General features: G+C 41.6%; 2 protein-coding genes across 3 annotated transcripts in view; both read right to left on the bottom strand.

Annotated features, from left to right (window-relative positions):
• Nucleotides 1-655: 655 nt before the first annotated feature.
• Nucleotides 656-7,377, bottom strand: dram2b (DNA-damage regulated autophagy modulator 2b). Of its 2 annotated transcripts, none has more exons than XM_069711230.1 (8): nucleotides 7,190-7,377; nucleotides 5,594-5,845; nucleotides 5,374-5,441; nucleotides 4,346-4,563; nucleotides 4,012-4,189; nucleotides 3,838-3,920; nucleotides 3,262-3,354; nucleotides 656-2,036 (listed from the first exon to the last, which is right to left on the bottom strand). In XM_069711230.1, exons 2-8 carry the CDS (start codon nucleotides 5,722-5,724, stop codon nucleotides 1,902-1,904), a joined length of 906 nt encoding a protein of 301 aa, XP_069567331.1. In that variant the 5' UTR covers nucleotides 5,725-5,845; nucleotides 7,190-7,377; the 3' UTR covers nucleotides 656-1,901. The 2 variants fall into 2 exon arrangements, with proteins under 2 accessions (XP_069567331.1, XP_069567333.1); XM_069711232.1 differs by having other exon boundaries at nucleotides 4,346-4,488; nucleotides 7,190-7,374.
• A 1,975-nt stretch (nucleotides 7,378-9,352) lies between these two features.
• The window catches only part of cept1b (choline/ethanolamine phosphotransferase 1b), an 11,773-nt gene continuing 974 nt past the window's right edge, over nucleotides 9,353-20,151 (bottom strand). The window contains exons 2-10 of the mRNA XM_069711256.1: nucleotides 19,052-19,338; nucleotides 17,848-18,022; nucleotides 16,751-16,898; nucleotides 16,516-16,657; nucleotides 14,277-14,361; nucleotides 13,801-13,932; nucleotides 12,663-12,821; nucleotides 12,084-12,209; nucleotides 9,353-11,051 (exon numbers count right to left, since the gene is read on the bottom strand). Coding sequence (XP_069567357.1) covers nucleotides 10,929-11,051; nucleotides 12,084-12,209; nucleotides 12,663-12,821; nucleotides 13,801-13,932; nucleotides 14,277-14,361; nucleotides 16,516-16,657; nucleotides 16,751-16,898; nucleotides 17,848-18,022; nucleotides 19,052-19,242 — 1,281 coding nt within the window. The 5' untranslated portion in view covers nucleotides 19,243-19,338 and the 3' untranslated portion in view covers nucleotides 9,353-10,928. The remainder of the gene's footprint in view (nucleotides 11,052-12,083; nucleotides 12,210-12,662; nucleotides 12,822-13,800; nucleotides 13,933-14,276; nucleotides 14,362-16,515; nucleotides 16,658-16,750; nucleotides 16,899-17,847; nucleotides 18,023-19,051; nucleotides 19,339-20,151) is intronic.

Here is a 20,151-nt window from a genome sequence, read left to right as displayed (position 1 = left end):
GTCGAAGAAGATGTTTGAAATGAGGAAAGTCTACGCTTCCTCTGCTTCTCTCTGCTCTCAATGAAAAGTGGGCTTAAAGCATTCTGTGACATCACAATTGGGTAATGGTGGGCGTGTCCAATGTCATGTGACGGAGTGTTTAGGCTCCGCCCCCCCCCTCACAAGAAAACATTCCAAACAAAGCAAAAGTTATTCAAATCATAATAATAAAGTTATTTCCTTTTCTGAATTTTCTGAATATATATATATATTTACTGGAAGTACCGATACAGCAAAGTAAAAATAAAAACCACAGACTGTCCAGGAGTGGCCTGATGCTTTGATCCAGGTCTGGGAGGAGATCCCTCAGGAGAACATCCGTGGTCTCATCAGGAGCATGCCCAGGCGTTGTAGGGAGTGATACAGACACGTGGAGGACACACACACTACTGAGACTCATTTGGACTTGTCTTCAGGAATTTCCACAGAAGTTGGATCAGCCTGTGATCTGATTTTTCCACTTTTATTTTGAGTATGATTCTGAATCCAGACCTCCGTGGGATAATGGATTTGATTCCCATTGATCATTCTTATGTTATTTTGTTCTCAACACATTCCACTATGCAATGAATAAAGATTTTCAACTGGAATATTTCATTCATTGACATCTAGGATGTGTTGTTTAAGTATTCCCTTTATTTTTTTGAGCAGTGTATATTCACATTTAAGTTGTACAGTTTATACACCCATCACACAGTTCAGCTGAAAGCCTTCAACATTTGTCAGTTTTACGAGCCGACACACACGACTGCACTAGTACACAAGAAAGGCAAATAATACAAAATGTGTTAATTAAAAAACGCAACCACGCAATTTTTTATGAGGAGAAAAATTCTTAATGGATACACAAAGTGGGTGTAGATTATAAACCGTGTAAACACATTTTTATTGTCTAAAAGAAACCGACGCAGGACACCTTAAAAGTGATCAATGAAATGGAAACTATTCATTTTAAAACAGAAAACAAAGTGGGATAATTAACTGTGAAACTTCATTTTAAAACAAAATTCAGCTATAAAATCACTGTTAGCAACAGAGTCAGGAATTTGTATTATTATTGCCAAATTAAGTTTGGGTTTGATTATGTTTATGTACGAATGTAATGCATTTTTAATACTTAAAAATAACTTTCATGAACTAATTCTAATTAAAAGTCACATGTCAAAATATAAAATTATTCCCGTGGCACATAACAGGTTAGCTCCTGTTAACATAATCTCACATTTTACTGTTGTTGTTGTTGTTAAACCAATCCAACATCTGAAAAAACACAATAAAAAAATAAAATGAAAACACTCCACATAAAAATAAACAAAGTATATATGACCGATGTTATAAAAATCACGTTGAACATGTGACAGGCTGGAAACTTTGTTAGTCAGTAGTAGTTTATCCATCAGATGGCTCAGGTTTAAATAACAGTTTTCTTTCCCCCAAATGACTGGAAAAACACTTTTTAAAATCTAATGATATAAAGTGCAGTGATGTTTCAGGGAAAAGTGCAAAAGCATCATATTTGGATTTACAGGGTCAATTCACCCAAATAATAAACATCTCTCCTCATATTATTTCTTCACTATTTTTTTAAAATTATTATTATATTTTTCAGTGCTGCGAGAAGCTCAAACTAAACTTCCTTCACTTTCAGATTATTGAGGGTGGAGACATAAAAACCTCTCAACCATGAATATCTGACATACATCTGGCGTACAGCGCCCTGAGAGTGAGAGGATCTTGTTTTGGGTGCACCGACCCTTGAACAGCAACACCAGTTTTCAGAAACTATGTAAAAAGCTTTTAAATGTGATTAGAAAAAGTGAAAAAGTTTAAAAGCCGTGCTTGTCGGAGGCTCTGCTGTTGGGTCATGTGGCTCCCGCCAGCAGGGGAGAAGATTCAGAAGCTTCACGCTTGTTCGGATGCAACGCTGCGATGCCTCCGTGCGTCCAGTCGTACAGGTGGCTGCTGTGCAGAGTTACCTCCGCTTTCAAATTAATTTTCTTCATAAAAAAAGAAAAGACAAAAAGATAAAGACAATGTTTACGTTTTAATTCCGGACCTTAAAGGAATAGTTTGACATTTTGGTTCGTAGATACCCTTTCGTGTCTGCATCCTAATATGAAGCAAATCCAAAGTTTACAGATATACTGAACAACATGTCGAAAGCTCATGTTGTATTTCATTTATTTATTTTTCTGTATAAATACAAAAATTGTACAAATAATAACTTTTAGTTTTAAGAGGGCTCCAGGAAGTCTCTGTGCCCGCACGTAACCCCAGTAAGGGTTAAATTGATCAATAGTGATCAATCGAGGTGCTGAGAGGAGGGTTTGTTTGGATGGACGGGTGGATGGATGGGTGGATGGATGGACGGGTGGATGGATGGGTGGATGGATGGATGGATAGGTGGGTGGATGGATGGATGGATGGATGGGTGGGTGGATGGATGGATGGATGGATGGATGGATGGATGGATGGATGGATGGATGGATGGATGGATGGATAGGTGGGTGGATGGATGGGTGGGTGGGTGGATGGATGGACGGGTGGATGGATGGGTGGATGGATGGATGGGTGGATGGATGGATGGATGGATGGATGGATGGATGGATAGATGGATAGGTGGGTGGATGGATGGATGGATGGATGGATGGATGGATGGATGGATGGATGGATGGATGGATGGATAGGTGGGTGGATGGATGGATAGGTGGGTGGATGGATGGATGGATGGGTGGGTGGGTGGATGGATGGATGGATGGATGGATGGATGGATGGATGGATGGATGGATAGGTGGGTGGATGGATGGATGGATGGATGGATGGATGGATGGATGGATGGATGGATGGATGGATGGATGGATGGATGGATGGATGGATAGGTGGGTGGATGGATGGATGGATGGATGGGTGGGTGGGTGGATGGATGGATGGATAGGTGGGTGGATGGATGGATGGATGGATGGATGGGTGGGTGGGTGGATATTTTTCATTGTTTTGTCATGTCGTCAGGGATTAGGCAAAAAAACAACCTTGTAACACCCTGATATTATTTTACATGTCTAATCTTGTCATTAAAGGATATCAAGTGTTCTTTAAACAAGAAAAATGACGAATTAATTTATTTAAAAGATAAAGTACAACCTAATAAAAACCTGTCAAACTGAAGTGAACGAAGCAGAGCTTCAGCAGCAGCTGTGTGGGTGAAAAGATGAGACAAAGTACCTGAAAGTCTCGGATGTAGGTGAGGAAGAAGCTGATGAAGGAGAAGGCCAGAGACCATTCGGACACGGTGCTGATAATGTGAGCTGTGTAACCCTGAAGGAACAAGAAAACAAACTTGAATGTGGCAGCGACGGAAACAGTGAAGACCATTTTAAAACCCGTCGAGTGCCGAGAGGTGGCATGAAAAGGTCCGATTCGATTCATCAGAGTTTCAACCGGGAAGTTCTTGCGTGGCTTTAACAACAGTTTCTCAAACGAAGCGTTCATTTCACGGTCGGCGTCCGGAATTACTCCCGGCGGTCGAGACGGACACGCACTTCCTTCACCCCGTCGGGAGGAAATTTAGCGATAGCTCCCATATATACATTTAGGTTTTAAAAGACAGGACGGCGGAATAAATCAGCGAATAAGTCCGTGGAGGTGAAAAACAGGGCGAAGGACAGAAGTGTAAATAAAATCAACCCGTTGATAAAGAAATACGACGAATAAAAGAAAAGTGCCAGTTGGAAACAAAAGCAAACGCAGTTCCTTAAAAAGTTTGAAAAGTCGAGTTTAAGTTCCTCAAAGTGTACCGACCGTCTCTCCGGGAGTCCAGTGGAGTTTCTGAGCTACGTCCACTCCCGGCAGGCTGCTGTACATGATGACCGACGACACGAACACTGGCAGCACGTTAAGGCTCTCATCCTCCAGAGGCACCGAAGCCATTTTTTAAATTTTTTTTAAACTACAACTCGGCGGGTTTAAGGATACTGCTGACGACGCTGCTCAGGGTCCAGACCCCGAGGCCGAGGCGGACCAGGAAGATGGTCCTGCCGTGGACGTGCGGCTGCATGCGGAGCGACAGCAGCGTCTGAACTATGATGTAGAGGGCGCCGACCCCGAAGGTGAGCACCGCCCCGACCAGGTGCATGGAGAACAGCGTGGTCTTCTGCTCTGACGCGAACGCACACACACACACACACACACACACACACACACACACACACACACACACACACACACACACACACACACACACATTTACTGCCGACGCGCTCACCACTTCAGACGCCGTGCAGCGTTCCCCCGGACCCGCAGCGCTCACCTGGAAGTTGGCCACCACGCACATCCCGAAGGAGCTGACGCAGCCGAGCGCCAGCCCCGCGCAGTTCAGCCCGTGGAGTCGGGCCTCGTCGTAGGCCGTCAGCGCCTCCACCTGCTTGTAGCGCACGTACACCGTGGCGACGCCTGCGCACGCGAGAGCCCCCTTCAGCTTACAGACGCTCTCGCTCACACACTCGGTTGATGCAGAATATTTAACAGCTTTACGGAAAACCAATAAAACGATGCGCGGAGAATAAAACCTCACCTCTCTAATAGGCGGGTAGGCAGGTGGGTATTTACTTTATTAATCCCCGAGGGGGAACGTTGTTTTTTAGAAACAATAGAATAGAATAATATAACAGTAGAAAAGCAATAAAATAAAATAGCAGTAAAAAAATATAAATATAAAATGCACAGTATATACAGTATATTATATATCTATATATATTATATACAAACAAACCAAGAACCACAGTCAACAGTGTTATTGTTATGTGATGGATTTTGTCAGAGGTGAGTTATTGTACCTATATTGTAATATTGACCCGCGCGCGGGTGTACGTAGATGTACGTGTGCGCCTGTGTGTGTGTGTGTGTGTGTCTACATTACATGCGTGTTGCGACTCCTTAAAATTGAAGAAACCTGGACGCGGTTAATCGAAAACTTTTTAGGATTCATTTTCTGTTAACCGACCGAAGCTACTAATCGACCGGTTCGCTTTTCAGCTGTTGCAGTCGTAGACTTGCTGTGATCGTGCTGCTTCATGTGGAAAAAGGTAAAACTGTGTGCTGGCTTTTGAAAATGCGTCGTTAAAAAAAAAAAAAAAAAATCACAAAATATCGAGGAGTAAAATGTAATCATTTCGTCCGATTTTGGATTAGTGAATGAAATTAGTGTGAAAATTACGTTTCGTCTGGGATTGGAAATCAACACTGAACGAGACTGTTTTACAGAATATAATTTAATATAGAGAGTGTGTGTGTGTGTGTGTGTGTGTGTGTGTGTGTGTGTGTGTGTGTGTGTGTTACCTAAAAAGGCTGACACATCCAGCATGATGCCAAACACACATCTCTCTGGTGGCATCGTTCCCGTGTCACTGCAACACAAAAACAAAAAACTCAATGAAGAGAAATTTGGCTTGAAAGGAGAAAAAAAAAATACAGTCTACGTGTGGCCTTGTGTGTGTGTGTGTGTGTGTGTGTGTGTGTGTGTGTGTGTGTGTGTGTGTGTGTGTGTGGAGGCTCAGACCTGATGTAAGGCAGCAGAGGGTCCACGTGTTTCAGCACCACCGCCGTGATGTAGGCGAAGACGAAGGACGCCGCCGTCCAGACGACCAGAGCGGCGGGCAGGAAGCACATACCCTGCTGGAACCACCACATGGTCTCCTCCGTGTGTGTGTGTGTGTGTGTGTGTGTGTGTGTGTGTGTGTGTGTGTGTGTGTGTGTGTGTGTGTGTGTGTGTGTGTGTGTGTGTGTGCGCGCGTTGCTGGTTCACTCCTTCCTGTACAAAACAAAACAACCGTCACACCCGAGCGCATGCCATTCATTTCTGCAGTCGACATTCAGGTTTACGTTCTGTTTCGGCAGGTGAAAACATTCAGAGCTCTGCGGTCAACAACAACAACAACAACAACAACAACAAAAACCACTCACAAACAAATCACACTGATCGATTAATCATCCGAGGCTCGTATTAATTAAATTAATTAAAGATGAAGCTGTTCATCTTTGGGTTTTGGACAGTTTTTCAGACAGGACAAGACATTTGAAGATGTTTTCTTGGACTTGAACAAGTTTGACGGACATTCCTCGCTGCTTGTCTTACATATTATAAATGAATCAATTAAGTTGTTAATCGTATAAATAATCTTCGGGTTATTAGCTACTAGTTTTTGCCATCACATATTTGAAACTATCCTGTTACTGTGGAGAAATCAAATTTGGTCACAGCGATCAAAATACAGCATGTGATCACGATAAAAAAAAATAATAATAAAAAAATCTGTAGTGGAAAAACAGTAGAAACTCGATGAGATAGTAGAATATGAATTTTTGGACGCCTCATGTGACCATGTTTCTCTATTTTCTGATAATTGACAAGTGATTTAGAAATTGTATAAATATGAGAGTGAAAGAACAAACTCTTTCCTACTTATAGTTTACATGGAGGCCGTTTGATCTCGAACAAACCAGGAGTTTAACAACAACTTCTCGATACTGAGAAAAGGAAGAAGAAAAACAACAACATTTGGTTATTTTGAGATGTGAGCTTCTTCTTCTTCTTTTTTTTTTTTTTTTTTTTTAAAGATACAGGGTAAAGATCAGTTGAGGAAAATCCCTTTGTTCCCACTGAGGAAGTGAAACAAAGAAAGTCAGATGAGTCTGTAAAATTATCTTTTAATCCGATAAGGGGGACCGGAGACTCTCACACACCAAACCCCATTGTAAAAACGCCGAATTTAACACAATGGTCACAAAGTGTGCTACAAACCTCGCATAACACCATTTTTTTTCATTCCTGTAGAAAATATAAAACCAAAACACACGTAACGGCTCACATTAGATATACATTTATCATTTATATAACGAGCAACGTGAAGGTAACTGATTGATAAATAGTCGATAAACACGTTTGACGTGCATTCAAATCGCAGTTTACAGCCGGTAGTTGGCTCTCTAACCTCAGCTTCATTCAATAACCTTCACCGACCGACACTGAGGAGAAATGTTAGTTTAATCTGGCGGATTAGAAATCTATAAATAAATTTTTTTTTTAAATGAGGAAACGGATAAAGTGGAGAACAGGTCACGTGGACATTCAATAACGCAACATAATGACACTCACGTTATTGAAGCTGAATCTTCCTGCGAAAACAAAAACAACTCGGGCCGCTTATTTTAAAACCGGACTCCGGTGTTCAGACCTCCGGTAACCGTCGATATTCCTCCGTGTACGGCCGTAATTACATTAAAAAAACAAAAAAAAAAATTTACAAACTTCCGCTGACGTCCGTGAGCGTCCCTCGGGGATTGGCTGCGCATGCGCCTGTTAGACATATTTTTTCCCTGCCCTGAGTTTTGCCTCGCAGGTGTGAGTCTGCAGGAGCAGCGCCGCGCTGTGGCCTCAGTGGAAACTGCAGTCCTGAGCGAGATCGTAGGAGGGGATGACGAACCTTTACGAGACGCTATTTAAATTAATTATGGGTCGATTACCCAAATAACAATGATAACATTTACAATAATATGGATGTTTTGCAAAAAAAAAAAAAAAAAAAAAAAAAAATGACCCTGGATGCTGCAGGGTCGCACACCAGAAGAGCCTGTTGCTAGGGTAACTCATTTAATGGATATCTCAGTGTATTGATCAAACAGTATTTCTAACCTCCACACGTGCAACTCTGCAGTAAAGCACTCAAAACTCATGTTCATCATCATCTTGCTGGTTCGGAGCCAGAAGTGACTATTTTTGGACGAACTGGATCGGACTCGATCTGATTGAACATTTTGGTTGTTTTTTTTTTAACTTTACTTTTAAAATATTGAATTTTTTCTTAAAAAAAACGACTCCTTTAAGTCTCATCTCGTTCTCAACAAGACAAAAAAAAAAAAAAAAAAGATCCTTTCCAACCGGAGGAGCTCCCTGCTGAATGTTTTCAGAGGAAGCATCAGTGTTTCCCGGTGAATCCATCAGCGTGACGCTTCCAGTAAAACACGAGTAGAAACCCGGTTCCATGTGGGAGAATGACATTTATTTGCATTGGTAGTTTTGAAGGAGAAGGAGAGAGAGAGAGAGAGATTGTCAGGTGATCTTCTAGTTTTTTTTTTTTTTTCAAAGCACAGTCGTCTTAAGAAGAACACGCTTGTCGTGCACACCGGTGAAATACCTGAGCTCGGCGGTCTGGCCAACAGAAGAACAACTGAGGTAATAATAAGGCGAGCCGACCTGACGTCAGCAGCTTTACGCGCACGACGCTGCGTCTCGCGGACTCTCCACGAGAAGTTGTGGGTTTCAAACCGGTCAGCAGGATTATTAGGGCGTCGGTTCGTTTCCCCATTTTCTCAAAAAAAAAAAAAAAAACCTCTCGACAGACATCAAATTGTAGAGAATAAAAATCCTAACGTGACATTCTGGGACTTTTTAAACGTACGTCTCCATTTACACCCAATGAACTCGTCGAATTAAAAAACAAACAAAAAAAACAACCTTAAATGATGTGCGACCTGTGTTCCTTTAAACTTAAATTTTCATGACAAACTTTTTTTTACTCAAAATTATGACTTTAATTTCATGACTTACAATTTAATATATTACGCCATAATATTCCATCTCAACACGTCGGAGGACAAAGTTTTTGTGGTTTGGCTGAAGCGGCCCTTAAACGCTGGCGTGTATATGTGTGTGTGTGTGTGTGTGTGTGTGTGTGTGTGTGTGGAAGGCTTTTGTTTGTATGAATCAATAGCCAACAGTCTTGTTCTGTTCAGATAACTGTGGATTACGACAACACCATCCCGAACCTGAACTCATCCAGTTAAGACGACGACACTGTTCACAAGATATTTTTTGACATGAATGACTTCTCGCTTCAGTCAACAACTTGGCATCGTGGGTCATTTTAAACAAACAGTTTTCTGCAGATGGGGAGCTCCTCCACACGAATATAAACAGGCACAAAATGCAAAAGCATCGAAACAAACAAAAAAAAAAAAAACATGTGCTCCACGTGGAAACGTCTCGAGAAGCAGCGACAGTTTGAAGCGCCCTCGCGCCGAGGTGCTGTAAAAGTACCAGACGATGTCAGAGCGATGCGGCAGCCACGTTTCAAATAAACGTTGTTTTTTTGTTTTTATTCAGTTCGATCTGATGCTCGTCAGTCAACACCTTCCAAAAAAATAAAAACAAAACCCGTGACGTCATCATGGGACCTCATCTCCTGCGCATCCGTTCACACCTGCGCCTGTTTTTTTGTTTTTTTTTGCTGCAGCAGGTGTTTTTCTTTTTTTGTGTGTGTGTGTGGGGAGGGGACGACGACATTTATAAACTTTTTATTATTTTTTTTTATTTTAAAGTCTGGTGATATTCAATAGCTCTCTTTTTGTCAACAAATCCCATGAAGAAAAAAAAAAAATAGCGTAATGAAGCGAGAACGTGTATTAACGCGTGTGTGAAAGCCTGATGTCTGACTCCTCTGTGGAATTCAAACGCATCTTTAAACTACCGTCGCGCCGTGAACAAACTGCACGAACAAGCAATTTACTGAGAAATAAAAACAATATTTTGTGAGTGGGTTTTTACAGATTTGTATCTCCAGCAGGAGCAAACAGACCGCTGACTGCAGCACATCGGTTTTGGTCGTTTTGTGGGATTTGTCGACAAAAAAATAAAAAGCATTAAAACAGTAAAAACCACCCGAGTGGAGTTCAGTGGACGAGGAGTGACGGAGTGACCTGCACCTCAACGTATTTTAAGCATCTTGATTTTTGTTTTGTTCCTGTCGACTGCAACATGTGAGAAAACCTGAGAGCTCAATGTTGAAATCGAACGTCCATCGAGTAGCTTGTTCATCCACGTCTGCGACGCTACGATTACACATAAAGTGGACTTTGTATTTCTGTCACATGGCGGGAAAATCAAAAACGTGTCTCTCAGCTTCTTCCATCTTCAGTTCCACGCATCTTTTTCTATTTACAGTGTAACGTATCAACATCATCATGAGTACATTTGCGAATAAAATGTCACGACAATAAATAAAACACATAATCCAGTGTGCAAATTTAACTGAGGAAAGCGCCGGCAGTGAAATATTTGTACCATACAGATGTTCAGATATGTTAAATAAAAATTAAAAAAAAAAAAAAAAAAGTAACAGTGGACTTTGTGTTTCCTCCCCTCCCCCCCCAAACAAAAACACATTTTGCTGATGTGAAACAGCTGCACAGTTCTGTGTGATGAGCAGGAGATGAAGTCGAAATGAAATCGTATACATGAAGGTTTAGGATTTTCTTTTTAACTTAAAAGAGAAGCACAGACACTGTAACAGTTTGGTATTTACAATAGCAAAAGGTAAAGTTATGCAAATATTACAAAAATTATAATCATGAAAAGCAAAGAGTTTGATTTTTTTTTCTTCTTTTTTTTTTCTTCTTCTTCTTCTTCTTTTTTTTTTTTTTTTTCCGCTCATGAACAGTTAAAACACACTTAAGTTTCTCCCCTCGGACCTACCGAGTAGCACCTGTTCTCTCCTCAAACATTTGCTCTGTGAGTTTGTCAGAAGGAGATTTTTTTTTCTTATTACTGGAGCAGAAGATGAAACTTTTCAACAATTCAATTCTGCACTGGTGAAAGAAACAATGACAGTAATATTCCAGTATCTTAATATATATTATTTGTCCTCACATTCAGTTGGCAGAAGCACATACTTTTACACCACGTCGTCCCCCTCCCCTCCCCAACCCCTTCTCCTCCCCCTTCCTCCTCCTCCTCCTCCTCCTCCTCCTCCCCCTGCATCTCTACCTGGAAAACAGAGGGAAGAGAAGATGAGCGCGACTAACGGGAGGGGACAGAGTCAGTAATGGCCGGCGTGTCCTCAGTGAGGAGCTGAGCTGAGGACTGAACAAGGCTTGATTTTGAAAACAAAAATGTGAAGATGGCAGGCAATCTGGTTGCAAACACTGACACAGTAACGCACCAAGTCAAAGAAGGAAATGATCTGCAGGAGAGAGAGAGAGAAACACCGTCACAAACAGCAGCTGGACACACTGTGGAAGCCCATTAATGCCAGGAAGAGCTGGAGACTCGTGAAAACGCCGGCTGGGAGACAGAGTCCAAACTTTATGGTTATAATTCTGGTCTGAATTTCCACCTCGTGTCTTTTACTCGGGGCGAGATATCGTGCAAAAATGACCACTTTTACAAAATCCGCTTTACATCAAACGTAATGCTATAAATGTTTTCATGCGGTTTAGAGGGGGAGAGCGTCACCCGGGGTGTTTTTCTGCAACTCCAATTAACGGACGTCTCCTAAACGCCTCACGTGCAACTCAACGCCAGATGCTACGATTTACCAATGTTCCCTCGACACCTTAAACACAAGGAAGATTAAACAAAGTTGAAACGGGGTGATTTTATTCACGCAGGCTTAAAACGCTCCATTAGCTCACTGATGAGGTTTACTCCTGCACAAAAAAAGTTATGCGTATTAAAATGAAAACATGTTGGTGTGGATGCAGCGTTGGTATCAAAGAAGGCATTTTGCGATACTAGAAAAAAACAAACAAACTGCAGAAGCAATTTGGTCGGTACCATAAAAGTACCCACGTTTTGAATTAGTACGCCAAAGTTCAGACTTATAAAATCATATTTTTGACTTTATACCATTATTCCGACTGCAGCTCAGTGTCGTAATAACTTACTGTCTTACATTTTGATTTAGTTTCTTGTCATCTTGACTTTGTATCTCTGAGTATTTTTCTTGTTTGTCATTCATGACATTTACATTTTGTTTTTCCATGGTGATAATGGGCTTCCATACAACACAGACAATCAACCATCACTTAAAAACTATGAATAAATAGAACCGTAACTAAGTAAATATGACCAACACTTCAACATTATGGACTAATCGGGAGACATTTTGATTCGCGACAGGAAGAAAAACACAAGTGAAACTACTGCAAACTTCACATGTTGAAATGTCTTGAGTTCATTTATCCGGAGCCGTCGTCGTCGTGTTTGTACTTACCAGTGCAATCCAGAGCACCAGGTACTCGTCAATAAAACTATTGAAATACTGATCCAGGAACAGTAGCCCTGGGCCCAGGAAGGCTAAATCGTGGAGATGCATCTCACTTTTTGTCATATGTGCTACCTGCAGACAGACATGACATAAAAAACACACACAGTCAGCATTAAACGGTTTAAGCACAAAAATCAACTTAAAGTGGAAATCACAGAATCTTAAAAGTTGTTTAAAGGGATGTTAAGTTCCAGTTTTGAGTTGTGGAGGGTGTAATCATTTTCTCCATCACAGTTTGGTTTGTTAATAAATGCTTTAGAATTAATAGTTCAGCTGCTTCTAAAAATTAATGTATTATTTTTTTTTTCTTTCAAAAGGCGACAGGAGAAATTAGAGAAAACAAACAGCTCCATTACTGTTCATTTAATGTTCCACTTTCTCCACCAGACAGCCAACTTCAGCAAAACTCATGCTTTCTAGAACAACGATTATTCATAAGTCCTTCACCCTTAACGCTTGCTTAATAATGCAAGAACAGTTTAAAACGCCAAACAAAAGTAAAACAAAAAAGTGTGCGAGACTTACAACTAATTTATTGGTGATTTTGGCCGAGACGAAGCCGAACGCCAGGATATAAAGACACGGATGTTTCTCGAAGAGCTGGACAGCCGACTTCTTGTATATCATCATCGCCAAAATTATAACTGAACCAATGTGTAAGACTGGAGAGAGGACGCTGGTTCCCTGAGGACAGAGACGACAAAGACACAGTGGACGTCAGTGGAAACGCACAGTGGAGCTGCTCACATGAAAAACTGGTACAAACTGATGCTGAAGGAACAACAAGCTTTTGATTCTGATGGGAAATCTACGATTCAGTAATTAAAAAAAAAAAGAAAAGAACATTTGATGGCACTTATAAATCAATTACATGCATTATAAGACTGATGAGATATAAAAAATTAAAAAAAAACCTTGAGTATACTCAGGACATACCGTCATAAAGTGAGAACCTGTGTTGGAAAAAAGACTTCACTGTTACTGACAAATGTTTTATCAGTTATTTGGATGTGAGTTTGAAACTTTAGTTGACAAAAAAAAAAAAAATCCTGACAGTTTTTCATTTTGAAGAATTGTTACATTCAAATATTTAGCAATTACATGCAAAAAAATAAATAATTAAAGATTCTTTAAAGGCAAATCTGTGATTTGAGATAAATGAAAATTGACCTTAATTGTTGATTGGAGGTAAACATGTATAAGACACATTTTTTTCTGCATGTCACACTTTGATAGACTGAAAAGCGACGATAAGATAAAAAATAAAAAAAAGATGTTTGGCTGAATCCTGCATTAATGAAGCACAGTATTGATATTCATTTTGAATATTAGTGATATTAGCATGAAAATCCTGCTGTCAAAATGTATCAGGGAAGCTGCAGTAACAGTCTGACCGTCATCTGCAATATAAACAGCATCTATTTAAACGATCCTCTCACAATGAAATCCAAATCTCTGAAAAGTAGATGCTAATATGTAATTATTCATTCGGAGCAAACGGGAAGTTGTCTTCCTTGAGATGAGAAGCATTTTTCATCAATTACATTTGTGATTTTATGGGCTTTTAAAGGTACAAAACAACTTTCCATAAACTCTCTTGATTGGTTTCCTATCCGATTCATTCGGGACAGACAAAGAGAAGCGGTGAAGTTTCCAGACTTACTGCTATTGTGGATCCGTTTTTGCCCACGCCGCCTGTAAAAATAACTCTGAAGTAGTTGGTGCAGGAGAAGATGGCTCCTAAAAAAGTGCAGATGGCGGGAAGCATCTTCATCTGGATGTTCAGGATCGGAATCTGAGGGCCGAGAGATAAAACACGCTGAACTTAAAAGACGAGAATACGCCGCAGACGCATCAAAACAAGTCCTGATCTACTTTTCCACCGAGTACATTCGCCTCTAAATCCACAATGAAAGCATCATAAGTCACGTTAGAGGATCCTAAAAGCGCTCATAGTGACTTTTTTGTTGTTGTTGTTGTTGCATTTCTTATTACTATAAAACAGTCAAAACACAAGTGTTAGCACATTAGCATAGCATTATAATGAGATTAAAATGACTCAAGGTCAACAGTATTACATAATTATGACATCATTCTCATTGATCTCAATCTGTAGGAATTAGGAGCGATATGAATTACCAGTGACTGCCAAAAAGCAGATCCTCCCACGGCGGCCAGCAAATACATGATTATAATGAAGATTTGCACCTCAGTCACATCAATGCTGAGTGGGAGGAGAAAGCAGAGAGTTTACAAGGGAGGATTAGTGATGTCTACCAGCACACAGTCATCCTGCAGCCTTCCCCCGCAACACGCTGCCGGACACGGAGCTGCTGCTTCTGCACAACATGCGTCGTTTTAATCTGGAGGTTAACGGGAAAACGGCTGCAGTAAAAAAAATACAACATTTTATATATATATGTATATATATATATTTAACTGCCTCTGTTGACAAAACAACCATCATTTATCACCACGGGGCTTTGGAGTCGCTCATCTGCTGCCATAGCGACGGTTGGGAAGTCTTGTCAGTACAGTGAGGTTGCCAGGCAACCAGAGCAGACTCCAGGAAGTCACCGCGCTTGCTGGCTTGTCACCAAGAAAAGTACGTCACTCCGTGTTAAACCACAAGTTGTTATTGTACACAAACGGGATCCGGTGCAGCAATTTGTGAGCTTCAGGGTGTTTTCACATCCGCCATGTTTGGTTTGAAACTTCCAGACCTTTCAGTTTGGCCCGAACCAAAACAGCAGGCGGACGACGCCTCGAACGACGGCCCAGGCCAAAGGACAGAAACTCTGTCCGACCGAAAGAGGTGTTCTCGGCCCGGATCCAACTGAACCGTGATTGGGTTTGTTTAAATAGTGACTTTTAGGATGGTGAGGATAGATATATATATATATATATATATATAAAAAAAAGAAAAAGAAAAGCAGCACAGGTACAGCAGCTGTGAACATCTGTAATCCTGCTAGACAGATCTGCACCTCTGTTAAATCTACACACAGAACACATCCACATTTACTCCGGCTCTCCCGCACACGGGACCGCTTGTCCTCTAGACTCGAGCAAAAACAGTTCAACCTCTCTTTCTAATTACTTCTTCAAAAGCTTCGGACTGAATTCGACGGGATAAAAACCCAGTTCGAGGCCACCGGACGCGTTTCCCAGACTTCCCAGTTCTGTTCACACCTCCTGTTAACGTGCGGGCCTCATTTCACTGCTCTACAAATATGCTGTTTATTACATATATCATTTCAGTTTGTTTATGGGACGCAGCAAAACACTTCTCACGAAGAAGAAGAAGAAGAAGAAGAACTAGATGCTTCTTTGCATTTTTAGTGCATTCACATCTGTACTTTGAGCGGTCCTCTTGTGACGAGACTCACCACGGATGCCGGTTAATGCCAGATGTGAACAGATGTGAAGAGGACCCATCTGGCGGGTCTTCGTCTTAACTCCATTAGTCATTGTTTTCATGCTGCTAATCTTTTTATGCGCCATAAAAAAAATTAAAAAAAACCTCAATTCTCTGATACAGAATCGGCAGGTTTTCAGTAGAACAAACACATGAAGACCAAGAAGGGAATATTGTTCCTGGTTCGTCAGTTTTTCAGTCAATCACTACAAAGTTTTGAGGTAAATGTCATCCTCATTTGAAAATAATCCAGAAAAGATATTGAGGCAGTGTGTTGTTAGTGTCCCACATTCAGTGGGTCTTTGTGAAAAGGCTGAATAAGTGCTTTTACTGTAATAACACAATGCTGAAGGCTGAACTGTCACTAATACAAAACTCTTCATCATATAAATAAACTAGAAAAACAAAGAAAACACACTGGTCCTTCAAACGTCGAGTGTTTTAGTTTAATTTAGCTATAAAGTTGTTCTGCAGGTTTTTGTCTCCATAAGTATTATTATTATTATTATTATAGGACCGATACAGGAGCTCATTCCTGCCCACTGCAATCAGACTTCACAATAACTCACCTCTGGCCAAATCCATCACATATCATTAACACCGTTGCACTGTTGTTTGTTTAATTTAATATTATTCTATTTTTAATTTGTATACAAGTTGAATATAATGTGCATTTAATTTTTTTTAAAATATTTAATATGTTTTACTCCCGCTGTCCTGTTTATTGCTTGGTCCTGTTTCTGTATATGCTGCCGTAGCAAAAACATGTCACCTTGCGGGATTAATAAAGTATCTATCCATCCATTTGGATCATTTTCTTAAACGTGAAAAAAGGCTTTTGTAGTCAAACATGCTTTGAAATCAGTGCTGTAAAATTCAGCCAATAACATCGTGAGATGACGTGCGTGATCCACAAGACAAGAAAAACCGGGAGAAAACGAGCCGTTGTTGTTGACTCACATGCCGAAGCGCAGCGTTCCCGACACGTATGTTTGCCAGTGGGCGCAGTAGAACATAAACATCCCGGCGAAGCAGCAGAAGAACATCCAGTCCGGGTTTGTGCCGAGCTGCACTGCTATACTGGTTCCCAGCACCACAAACACTGCGGAGACGACGACAACAACAACGACAGCGCAGTGTTAACGGGGCTTCAGGTTTCACAGCAGAGGAAGAGTCACACAGGAAGCCGACTGACCGGTGGAGAGCGAGTCGCAGCCGTGGTCGAACAGCTCGCCCAGCGGAGAGCTGCTGTTGGTGCGTCTGGCCTGCTTCCCGTCGATGGCGTCCAGTGACTGGTAGATGAACAGACCCACCGCACACAACAGGTACGCCCAGAGAGGAGCCTGCAGCAGCGCACACACAATCATATGGAGGACTCGGATTCAACACACAAAAACATGCAAAAAAAAAATGGACCCTCGAATAACAGAAATGCACCAATCTGTTCAGCTGATTATTATCATCATTAGAGGTATAACTATTTTGTTTTTCCTCTCATCGGTCAGAGGTTTGTGGACCGCGGATATATTGTACGTCTCTGGGTACCACGAGACCAGCGGCTGTCTGCGTAAACAGATATGTCTGCAGTGCGGACAGTCCACCGAGGAAATATCTACTGTCAATAAAAGAACAACACGCAGACTGGAGACAGAAATTCATGATTCACTTGGATCTCTTCCCGTGTGTGTTTTATCCACAGCTGCATGTATTCACAGCCTGTACGACACACACGTGTGTTCACTTGTGCGGTGGCAGACGTTTTCATTAAAACTGCAGTGTGGAGCTTTTGTCTCCCTCTTCTGCCTGAGGGAGTAATTACAACAACACTGTCCACATGTGTTTAGGCTGTAAAACAGTGGGAAAACTGAACCAAGCAGGCATTTCCTTTTCCCCTTGTTTGATAATAAGATTTTAGTAAGAAGGCTCTCTGTTTTCTGAACTGCTGATGTTTTAAATTGTGTAAATGGAAATTCAACACTCACTCCATATTTACTTTTTGTCTTGATAACGGACACGCAACTCACCACTCTGAACACACTTCAACAATGATAAAGTTTTCATTCACAAATGAAATTATAAGTTCTTGTGCTTTGACATTATTTTATAAACTTCCTGCTGCAGTTTCACATTCAAATATGAACGTACGAAACATCTGCAGAAAGTTTCAGGTTTCAATAACTGTTCTGGTTTCAGGCTCAAAAACAACAACTCAATCCTATATTTGCGTTACCGTGAATTTTACTATCCGTTACCACGGCCAGTACAACGACGTTTTCAAGAGTGGCGACTGACCTGTTCGGTCGCGGTCGGGCAGTAGTAGACGAGCACGAGGGTGGTGAAGACGTTGGTGGCCAGGCCTATGATGGTGATGAGGTTGGGGGCGATCCAGGCGGGGACCCGGCCCACCAGCCACTCCCAGTAACGCTGCATGAGAGGCTCCAGCAGGGAGCGTCCAGCACTGCAGTACCTGCAGGGACAGACAACAGCCAGGTGAGGCACCGAGGAGCTTATGAACCAGGTCACCGTGACTACGGCTGGGTGAAATATTCATTCTGTAAGTTTGCTTATGAACGCAGCATAAATCTTCGCTGCTGCCTGTCAGAGAAGAAGAATTTAAAAAATAAATAAATAAATTTAAAAAAAAACTTGGATTTTAAAACGGCAAACACTGCGGTTAAGTCTTTTTGCACTTAATTAAATTTAGGTTATCTCCTTTCATCATTCATTAACAGGTATTTTGGCAGTTGTGGAGAGTAACTGACTAACAGCTGGCAGACAGGGAATCACAGTGTCATCAAATCATCAAACTAATCACCGTAAAAACCTTTCACAGGAACATAAAGCGTCGTCAGTAGAAAAAAACAAAAAAACAATGCAAGAGCTGAAATACCAACATCTGTTACAACAATAGGACAACCGTGCAGATGTTATCACTTCATGTAACACGGCGTTTTGAATGACATATTGACATTAATGTAGTCATCGGTTTTTCAGTAGAAAATCAGGTAAATTTCTTTGGTTGATGTTTCTCTGACTCATTCTTGAACAACTAAACAAGCTGCAATATTCTACTTGTTTCTACTCAAGTTGAAACGAGTCACGATTGTGAAAACACTCGGTGCGACACGCCCTCGTTTCAAGCTGTGAAAAACACGACGGCCGAGCTGAAGTTTAGCCGATAGAAAATGATCACAAATTCAAACCGCGGCACCGGTCAGAACAACAGGCGCAAGATATTGATGTTTTTTTTTTTCTCAAATCTTTCAGGTGTGATATAAATACTCTGAAGCACGACGGTGTCAGAGAGCCACATGTTGCTCCGTCTACTCGCCACGAACACCGAGCCCGTCCGCAGCAGACCGCCGAGCATCACCGTACTGCTCCATAAATATAAACCGCAGAATTACAGAGAAATTTACAACATCGATCCGCGGCGACCAACACACGGCGACGCTTTCCCAGATTTCCACCTATACAGGCGGGATGTTCGCGTTACCTGTGCTCCTCCAGTCTCTTGAGCTGGTGTCGAGACAGCGGGGGGGAGGGCAGCTCGATCAGCCTGCGCAGCACTCCGGGGGCCAGCCAGCAGGCCGCCTCCATGCCCATGGCCTGCCCCGGGTCCTTGTCCCGGCTGAGGCCTCGGCGAGAGCGCAGGCCCCCCCCTTGCTGCTGCCCCGTCGCGCTCATGGAGCCCTGCTGCCTGCTGGTCTGGTCCCCAACGCCTCTGCCTCTGCCACTGTCCTGCCTGCGGGGCTAAAGATCCACAGTGGGGCTGGATGATTCCTGGGAAAAAAGACAGACACCGACACCACAATATTGTCCGGTGGAATCGTCTCAACATATAATTACAGCTTCACAAAAAAACCTCAAAGCATTTATTACTATTATTATTTTTTTTAAATCATTGATTAATCTGATCATTATTTTCCAGTTAATCTTTTGGTCTAAAAATGTCCATCACGGGATCAAAGGTGACATCCCGTCTCATTTTGTCTGAACAACGGTCCAAAACCCCAAAAGATATTCGGTTAAAAAGAAAAACAGCAAATCCTCAAATAGGAGGAGCCGCGATCAGAAAATGTTTGATGTGTTTGATGTGTCGGGTAAAATCCAGGTGTTTATCAAGCCAGATGTTGACTCCTGCAATGACTCCTGTCATAAAAAAAACCCCACTGGATTAAAGCTCTGATTGAACAGCCGTGTGAACAAGTGAACCAACTTGTAGACGGCATCTTCAACTATCGATGCGGATTCCAGTTTCAATAAACTCTCGTTTAGCATCTATTTTCCTGTGACATTTTGAAGATGAACCACATCCCAGCGGATGTGGTTCCTAACCGCTGACCAACCGAGCCCGTCTAAATCCCACCCAGACTACGGATGAAGTCATAATACCGGGTGTGTACATGTTTTTTTTTATTGTTTTTTTTAGCTGTAACAACACAATAAATATTAGATCATAAAAAAAAAAAAAAACATGGTCAGGACATCCACAGCGTAAAAGACCCTCCTGCAAAGAGACCTAATTATAATCATTCAGAGATATAAATAATCCCGTTAATTAATGTTCCTCGTAATATTCCGAGATTACGGAGC

The sequence above is a fragment of the Brachyistius frenatus genome, unplaced genomic scaffold, assembly GCF_029030835.1.
Source record: "Brachyistius frenatus isolate BFR_SWC_R1_liver_20210118 unplaced genomic scaffold, ASM2903083v1 Contig_98, whole genome shotgun sequence".
In the NCBI taxonomy this organism is placed as follows: domain Eukaryota; kingdom Metazoa; phylum Chordata; class Actinopteri; family Embiotocidae; genus Brachyistius; species Brachyistius frenatus.
The sequence above is the reverse complement of the archived record's forward strand: the minus strand, read 5'-3'. Positions and strand labels throughout refer to the sequence as shown.